The sequence below is a fragment of the Doryrhamphus excisus genome, chromosome 4, assembly GCF_030265055.1.
Source record: "Doryrhamphus excisus isolate RoL2022-K1 chromosome 4, RoL_Dexc_1.0, whole genome shotgun sequence".
Classification (NCBI taxonomy): Eukaryota; Metazoa; Chordata; class Actinopteri; order Syngnathiformes; family Syngnathidae; genus Doryrhamphus; species Doryrhamphus excisus.
In genome coordinates, this window is record NC_080469.1 from 5,947,181 (window position 1) to 5,956,601 (window position 9,421).

General features: G+C 38.4%; 1 protein-coding gene across 1 annotated transcript; it reads left to right on the forward strand.

The window, feature by feature from the left end:
- Positions 1–77: 77 nt before the first annotated feature.
- On the forward strand, positions 78–2,696 carry ankrd39 (ankyrin repeat domain 39). The gene is made up of 4 exons (XM_058071540.1): positions 78–537; positions 622–725; positions 799–1,002; positions 1,086–2,696. The coding sequence occupies exons 1-4, from the start codon at positions 441–443 to the stop codon at positions 1,230–1,232; spliced, it is 552 nt and encodes a 183-aa protein (XP_057927523.1). The 5' UTR covers positions 78–440; the 3' UTR covers positions 1,233–2,696.
- The last annotated feature ends 6,725 nt before the right edge of the window (positions 2,697–9,421 follow it).

The window sequence follows — 9,421 nt, forward strand, 5'->3', positions numbered from 1 at the left end:
ATATTACAATATTTATATATAGTTTGAGGAGCTTTGAACGTCTCTTTGGATTGCCGCTCTGCGATTCGCCAAACTGCACCTGACGTCATTACGCTACGTACGTCTTCTTTGACGTACTAGGAAAAAGCAACATAGAGTCGTGTCGGTATTCTTTATTCAATTATAAATGATTTGGTGACTATATTTCCACCAAATCACGCGCATCGGTTTATAATGTAGCACTCGTCTTTATTTTCTGGCTTCGCATGGATTTGTAAATGCGGTGCAGTACAAGTTTTACTGGCCAATTCAGATAAAGCCCGACAAAGTTAGAAATATTCTATATAAGTTAATTTGTTCATGGCTGAATTCATTAGTGGCTATGAATACAACTATTATCCAGCTTCAGTTCTGAATCAGTTTTCACTATTAGTTGTGTCAGTGGTGCAGAGACGAATACAATGGCTTCTGATGGAGAACATAGTTGCTCCTGCTGCTCACTTCCTGTCTCCTCTTCCAGTGTTTACCAGACATTGAATGAGATAGATTTTGAACGAGGTTTGTATTGTAGTGTATAACTATGAGGCTCATGTTGAGTCTTGATATCACTGACATATTAACCAAAGTCCTGATTGTATGCAGGTATCTGGTCTGCTGCCATGGATGGAGACTTGAAAAGGGTCAAATCATTGATCCAGAAAGGCATTCATCCAAACCTCAGAGACGCAGCAGGATACACGGCTCTCGTCAGTTCCTTGGCCGATGACTTGTTGTTCTGTTTATGTTGCCTATCACTAAAACACTGTATATTTCTTTCAGCACTATGCAAGTCGCAGCGGCCATCTAACCGTGTGTGAATATCTTCTGGAGAATGGTGCTTGTGCATCACCACAGACACCAGGCGGTGCCACACCACTCCATCGCTCAGCTTTCTGTGGTCATCTGGATGTCGTTAGATTGCTTTTGCATCACAAAGCAGATCCAATGATCTCTGATGATGATGATGCATCTCCTCTACACAAGGTGGGAATGTCGATGTTCGTTAAAGAATTACACGGGAAAGTAATCTGATTATGCTTTTACTTTGACGTTAAATACTGGAGCAGGCTGCAGAGCAAGGTCATGAAAAGGTGTGTCAACTGCTTCTTGAAGCCTTTCCAGCACTCTGCAGTCTGAAGAACAAGCGACTCCAGCTACCCTACCACATAGCCCATCAAGAACATTTGAAGAAGCTCCTAAAACCACCTGACTGAGCTCAGCACACTTTGGCATCCCAACAGTAGGTCAGGGTTCTATGCCTTGCCAAGCAGCACTACAGGAGTGTACAGATAAAACTAGCACATCTCCAGGAAACAGTTTGAGTGTTTCATATCTCTTATGAATTCATTCATAATTGATTTTTATTTGTAAAAAATATTTACTTTAAGTTTGATTTATCAAAAAGTAATGTGAAAATTCCTTTTTAATTTGGGCACACCTGTGATTCCATAGAACACTGCTGTGTAACAATAAACAACAATACAGAGCCATCAGCAGTCTGTGTGTAAGACAATTGAAGTCTTCCACGTTATGGTGTAGTATTGGTGTGAGGCAGCAGGGGGAACCATCAGCCTAACAGGACTTCTCCAACCATGTAAAATGACCTCATGCTTATGTTTGGAAAAGTAGCTGCTCATCTCAAAACATCATAAAAAAAAGCCAGTGTGGCTGCTACATCTGCTGTGAACACATTACTTAACATGGGGAAGGTGTCAACTAAACAGCAATATTTGAAAATACATGTTATTGCATGACACTTCTTTTCCATTTCACATTTAAAACTGAATTTGGCATTACCACGGAGACAAAGCCAGCATGCTATGTGTATTTTGTCACTTACCAGTCTTGATCCTCTGTTTTTAAATGATCTTGCAAAATGCTCAATACTGCATGTTTATGGGGAAATTATATTGAGTAATACAATTAATTTATTCTATTCAATTTTTTTTCCTCATGCCAGTTATTATAGTAAACGGACTGGTTGGTGCCCGTACATTGTGTAAATATGGAGATGTCCTGTATATGTGTCATACCATAGTATGGTGGCCAACAGGGGCAAACGTGCGGCAACTTCCAAATACAGAAATCATCTAAAACCGTACATTAGCAATATGAAAAGTTGTACATAAACACTAATATAAAACATTTTCTATGCCACCTATCCTCACTGGGGCATTGGTTGTAATATTTTACAATATCCTAGAGTGACTGATTTACGTCGCACCCCGCCTCTCGCTCAAAGTCAGCTAGGATAGGCTCCGGCATACCCCCACGACCCTAACGAGGATAAGCAGCATAGAAAATGGATGTTTGCATTACACGTTTGCACCCTCCTGTTGTTCATCTAAACAGCATCCCATTGTTTTTGTCTGGATACAGAACAAATAAGCAAAGGGAACAAACAATGAAAGCTTGGCAGTAATTATTGATATACTAAAACAGATGTTAAAGGTCTCACATGTACATATTTGAGACAAATACTGACCTTCACCACAATACCGTGCAAGTACAAACAGACCAGGACAGAAATTGCTCTTTCCAATCTGAGGAACTTTCATTGGGTCGGCCAGTGGGTGGTGTTTCCAAACTACCTTCGAAACCACATCCAGTACAGCGACTGGAGGGGTGCCAGGCCACATCTGGAGCTCATTGCAGCTGACGCCACACAGCACAAGGAGATGGGCTGTTGGGGGGGGGGGTTTAGTTGGGGCGGTATGGGGGTGTTTTAGCTTAGAGAGCCATGCCAAGAGAGCTGTTTACGCTCGGTGACATGTTCTTCCTCACACACAGCCAAGAAGCTGTTGCTAAGATCACCCAATGTGAAGAAGTGAGATTTTATTCCACCCACCCAAATGCATTTAATAAACCACAAGTTGTGCCCTTTGAAATAACGCTGTGATTTTTGACTGGTACACATCCTGATGGATCTCATGCCAGGTAGTATCATCAAAGTTATATTTGCAAGCATTGAAGGAGGTAATGAAAGCTCTCTGGAGGAGGAACTGTTGAAGGGGATAAAAGTTGGACTCTAAAGTCTAAAACAGGTGATGTTCTACTATTCTGGGGTCTTATAACAGCTGTTCTAAAGTCAGGTTTATCTGTTGCCTAGACTGTGATGTCCAGAACGAAGAGGTGTGATTTTTATTCTTAGCTCTTTCAGCGCTTTCACGTCATGTGGAGACAGAGGGAGGACTCCACAAGATGAGGAATTTGGATTACAGCTCTGTTTAGTGAAATTTATTTGGAAAGCAATGAAACTTCCTGGCCTGGGAACCCACTTCCACCATAATGAGCCCGTGTTTAACGGGGAATGGATGTTATTTTCATCAAAAATAGATGGTGGTCTGCACCATTCTTGTGTGGATTCCAACTTGTCTAGTGTTTTTTGGAACAGCACGTTTAAAGACAACTTTCATCAATATGAGGGTAATTGGAACAGTGTGGTGTTGCTATAGTCATGGTTCTATTTTTTCCAATTAGTAGTTTCTATAGTTACAAATATTAAATAGTCAAAATATGCCACTGTTGCATTAATCCGAGGGTGACCAAACTCAAGCAGAACAATGGAAGGATGCACCTTGATTCATGTTTTGTATTCAAGATGCTATAACATAAAACCAAGGAAGGTCATTATATGCTAAGAAAGGAAAGTCCATTCGAATGGACATTTTAAAAATTACAAGAAAACAGTTAAAAATACAAATTTGGCCTCAATTGGATTATTTGAGAATAATTAATTAAATAAACTAAATTTAAACAATTAAATCAGCTTGTCATCTATAATTACAATTACATTCAATCAACTGTTTAAAAAATGAAAATGGAAAGTAAATTTTAAAAATTTAATAAAATAAGAATATTTTTTAACAATGTAGAACAAAAAAGAACATGTAATTCATTATATACTCTTATATTTAAAAAGATACAAAATAAAAAATAATAATATTTTGTTGATTACTACTACTTGAAAATGTACTAATTCATTAAAATTCATTAAAACATACTATTGACATTGTTTATTGTTTATGTAGTCAACTATATTTAACTGTTTAGCATTCTTGATCTTCAGTGGATTAGTTTTAGTGTTTATGTTTGTAAATACACAGGACTTGATGGAAAATACAGATTATTTGAGAATAATTAATTGAAATAAACTAAATTTAAACAATTAAATCAGCTTGTCATCTATAATTACAATTACTTTCAATTAACTATTTAAAAAAATGACAATGGAAAGTTAATTTGAAAAAATTATAAAATAAGAATATTTTTAACGACGTAGAATAAAAAAGAACATGTAATTCATTATATAGTACTCTTATTTTTAAAAACATACAAAATAAAAAAATGAAATATTTTGTTGATTACTACTACTTGAAAATGTACTAATTCATTAAAATTCATTAAAACATACTATTGACATTGTTTATTGTTTATGTAGTCAACTATATTTAACTGTTTAGCATTCTTGATCTTCAGTGGATTCGTTTTAGTGTTTATGTTTGTAAATACACAGGACTTGATGGAAAATACAGATTAAGGTGATCACATGAGGCTGTGGATTGGATGTTGATCCAAATTATCTCAGCCATGTGAAGGATGTAAATTTTAGGACACATCATCAGTAGTTCTTAAAAAAACAAATGTGAGGAATATCAAAGTGCCCCCCCCCACCCCTATTCACACACATCCTTTCATGATTCTGATGGCTTTTGATGGAAAAGCTTTATAAACCCCTCTGCCTACTGAACACAGCATCCATCTTAGCTTTGTTATAGGTGTCAAATCAGTGTAATATCTAATCATACTGCACACATCATTCATCATTTTTTTTAGAATATGCTAATAAAAAGTGATATGGACCAATCTCAGACACAAGAATGTTCTTATCTTTATGTGGTTTACTTGTGCCAATCTCAAGCTCTCAAGCTGCCCTGGCAGAGCCAGACCTGTCGGTGCTCCCCTGAAGTAATCAGGTAAATGGCTGGCAGATGGGCACACATCGAGGGTTCAGTATTTGAGTCTGGTATGGAAAACAGTCTCCCCTGCCATTAGAGAAGTAAGAGTTGGATGAGGGAGTGTACATATATGTAATCAAATCTGTGGGTGGTATGCATAATCTAATTTGGCTCCACTCCCTCTTGAAAGTATCATGCCATGTCCTGCTGGACGTCTTGTCATCCACACTCCAGGTGAGCAAGTGATAAGAAGCACAAGTCTGGAGGCAACATCAAGATCCTGCAAGCCAGTTGTGACTGTTTTGGTGCCCTTGCAGCCTCTTGTGGTTTTAAATGAAATCCAGGACGAGAACAAAATATCCCTAGCCACATCAGAACGTTTATGACAAACAGGTTTCTTCATGAATAAATGTGCAATCAACATGCTTGTGGTTCTGCTGTGAGTATGCTGAAGAAGGGATTGTTTTTTTTTTTCAATAGCAAATCTTTTAGCTTATGCTAGGCTGATTGCAGTGCATGGCATGTTTTTATTGATTATGGAAATGTAATCTCCTCAAAAGCAGGGCCAGACCAACAACTCATAAACAATACCATATGACTCAGAAGACAATAATGAGGCTTTTAGATACATCCCATCACAGCATAGGCTATTAAAAATCAGCTGCTCGAGCAAACCACATTTTAAAAAAAAAGTGTCAGAGCTGTGCTCGTACATAAAAAAATAGCAATTTGAGTAAGTAAAATAACATAAACCAGAACGCTTTTTCAGTCTCATCCAGTGCAAAGCTTTCATTAATCACTTGCAGCATTCCGCTTCAAGGGCCTTTCATTGAACAGAACCGGCCAATTACAACATACCATATACAGTATGTCACATAAAACTACAGCACAGCTTTTGAACAATTTTTTAATCACTATAAAATGGTAGTGATGTCCGGGTACATTCGAAATCCATTTTATTCTCTTGTATTCAAACATCTGCAACAGCATAACATCTAGGACAGGGGTCTCAAACTAGTGTCCTGCGGGCCACATTTGGCCCGCGGGCCGCATGTTTGAAAGTTTAATGTTAGCAAGTTTGATATGGATGCTGTATGGTATCATGTACCCAGAAAAAATTATTACGTTTGATTAATGTTCATGTTAAAGGTTAAATAACTGTTAATAGTTAACCTCCCTATCCGTGTGGAAGTGGTAAGTTTTTGGCTATTTAAGTTTAAAGGAAATAATTTGAAGGCTACTGTTTAGGTCGCTAGCTCTCTAGTTTGTGAGTTAGCATGTGTCTCAAGACCCTGCAGTTGCGCAATATGTGGTAAATAAAAAGAGTATAAATGTGACTATAGTCGTGTTTTGTCATGTCTACAGGGCTCTAATAATGCTTTGTTAATTTTAATCTGAAAAAAATAATTTGTCTACCCACCAACTATATGTGGTTTCTTAAGTTTTTATTATTTGCCGTTTTATTATTATTATTATATTTATTTATTACTGATTGATTGATTTTCTTTATTCTTGATTTGTTTATTTATTTTTCATCTTATTTTGTGTAGAAAAATAAAAAGTAAGATATTTGAGAACAGTGGAATGTTTTATCAGAGCTTTTCTTGTAGAAAATCGAAACCAAAGCAAAGTTTATAAATTTTTCTGTTTTTAATAAATGTGTTTTTGTTTTTTTTTTTGCAAAACCTGATGCGGCCCAGACCCTAGCTCCAGTGGCCCCCAAGTAAATTGAGTTTGAGACCCCTGATCTAGGACTGTATGTGGCAATTAAAGTACTCAGTGACAGACCAGGAAAGGTAACACAGTGCTGGACGTCTAATTGAACAAGACGCTTACACGGATGAACTAAGTGCCATAGAGGAACGTCGTCCCTCTACCAGCAGGTGCCCGACACACACTGGCCCATTCATATGCGCATTCCTGTCTCTCCACTCGCAGCCCAGCTGGTTCCTCCCGGCCACTCAGGACAGGGGCGGACGCACACAAAGGGTCTTCAATCTGCCTCAGACAACAGGCAGCATAAAGCCCCGGAAAACCACAACAGCGTTGTGTCAAAGACCAGGCTGGGGGTGGTGAACCCAGCTTGGGGGGCCCTGCATAGGACAGGGCCACTGCTGATGGATGGATGAGGGCTGAGCTCAGGCAACTGAGTGGAAGGCCGGGTTGAGGGTTTTGTGCATAAAGGGAGGACATTTGTACTTGCCCATTAACAATGGAATGTCAACAAAAGAAAGGACAATGAGACATCCTTTTGGGGTGATGAAGAAGCTGCTAGGAAAATGATGATGCAAAGCATCTCCGGGGCACATATTGTTTGCTCTACCTGTGACAGGAATCTCTCTTTACCCTCATGCTGATGTGCGGTCAAATCTGCCTTCAGTTTACTTTTGCATACTGTATTCTTGGTCTGAACAGAAAGGAGTGCGGAGTGACCGAAAAAAATGCCCCACCTCACCCTGAAATAGAATTGTTGAAAGAGAGCTTTTGTTTGTAAAGTACAACTTTAACTGACTTCAAATCGACCATAGCTTTCTTTAAATTATTCAAATAACACTATTCTTTAAGTAAACCTGCCTGTTCGTGCCTTGCAGGGGAAATGGTTGCGTTGTAATAAAAAATATGCATTATTGCTGGATTTCTATTTTCTACCTTTACACAATTTTCACACAAAATACCCATCATTGTGTAAAGTGTTTTTGTATTTTATTTACTCATCCATATTTAATTTACTCATTAAGTGTGACTGTAAATGGTAGTTTGTCTAAATAAGCCCTGCAACTGACTGGCAACCAATCCAATGTGTCCCTGCCTCTCGCTCAAAGTCAGTTGGGACAGAGTCCAGGTCCCTTTTGACCCTACTGATGACTACAGAAAATATAGATGGATGGATATTGTTCTATTTTTGACTGTAAAAGTAATATTGTACTGTAAAATACGTGGTAGCGTAAAAGAACTTCATTGCTTTTACTGCGATCCTCTGAAGTTGGCTGGCTGCATCATGCACTATATTAGTTCCACCAACAAACATGCTTTTGCTGCTTTGTATGCAGTTGTCATTTGAACATAAAAGTGACAGGCTGGCAACTTGAGGAACAAAAACACCATTCTGTCTTCTGTTATACAAAAAGACATCAGAAACAGCTAGTTTTTTTTCCCCTGAAGCATTCACTCACACTTAAATGCCAGACAGTGGAAAAAATGACATTCTGCAATTATACTTGCCAGACTGTTTTGTTGCCAGTGGTAGTGACTTCCAGGTGACCTCTTAATGATTCCAAGACAGACGTTAGCTCCAAAGAAGAAGTGGACTGCAGCTCTCCATCAATGTGGAAAGTATGAAATATATACTGCAACGCAAAGAATTCTTGCTGAAGAACATGTTTAAACATTTTCTACACACATGTATAAAGCAAAAGTATAGCTGTGAGACATATGAAGGAAGATTCTCTGCCAAGTCTCAAGGGGGATTATGAAATAAGAAAATTATTCAGGCCAAAAGAGCCACAAATAGGAAGTACCTCAAACAGATGCAGACTCTTAAATTAGAATCTCAATAGGTCTGCCCGCTGTACAGTGAAGTGAATACTTTGCAATATCTAAAATTCAAAAAATAAGAACTGAACTCAATCACCTTAACTGATGGATGTCTACAGCATCACATGTGGTGAAAGCAGCACACATGATGAGAAGCTCCCACATGTTTTATTGTTAATCATTCATAAGCCATGACATGGACTCAAAGGCTTTGAGCTCATCAATAAAAAAGCGTCCTTTTTGATCAGACAGAAGGAAAACCTTTGTAGTGACTTGGTAGATGTATTCCAAACTTGTGATGCCGTTTGAAATGCTGGTGAAGCATGTGATGTGTCCCACAGCACAAGAAAGTCATTTCAACAGGACGTCAATGGCAGTGCTGTGAAACAGCAGTCAGCAAAATTTTATTTCAGTAAACATTATATTTACACGCCCTGTGATTGGCTGGCCACCAGTCCAGGGTGTACCCCGCCTCTCGCCCGAAGACAGCTGGGATAGGCTCCAGCACCCCCGCGACCCTCGTGAGGAAAAGCGGTAGAAAATTAATGAATGAACTATATTTACACTTTGACACAACCTATAACATATGTGTCAAACTCAAGACCCGGGGGCCAGATGTGGTCCACCACATCATTTTATGTGGCACGGGAAAGCCTGAGAATAACGTGTCAACAAAAATGCACTTTTCCCTTGTAAATGTATTAGTTCTTTTCTTTTTGCCAGAAAAATTGCTTCAAGATATTCCAAGTATCAAAATAAACACTTGAATGTCTGCTTATCACATTGCCATTCTCACTGCACAAAGCTATAGCCATCAGTCATCATAGGGGGCCATGTTATTACGATCCACTTATTTGATATTTCTTGTGTGTACAAAAGAAATATGTATGCAAATATGCAGTATGTAGTCA

Excerpts from the sequence above, each read along its gene's own strand:
- ankrd39 (XM_058071540.1), top strand. The coding sequence starts at position 441 with ATGGCTTCTGATGGAGAACATAGTTGCTCCTGCTGCTCACTTCCTGTC. Across the intron at positions 538-621 it reads TGAGATAGATTTTGAACGAG|GTATCTGGTCTGCTGCCATG; the intron begins GTTTGTATTGTA and ends GATTGTATGCAG. Across the intron at positions 726-798 it reads CAGCAGGATACACGGCTCTC|CACTATGCAAGTCGCAGCGG; the intron begins GTCAGTTCCTTG and ends TATTTCTTTCAG.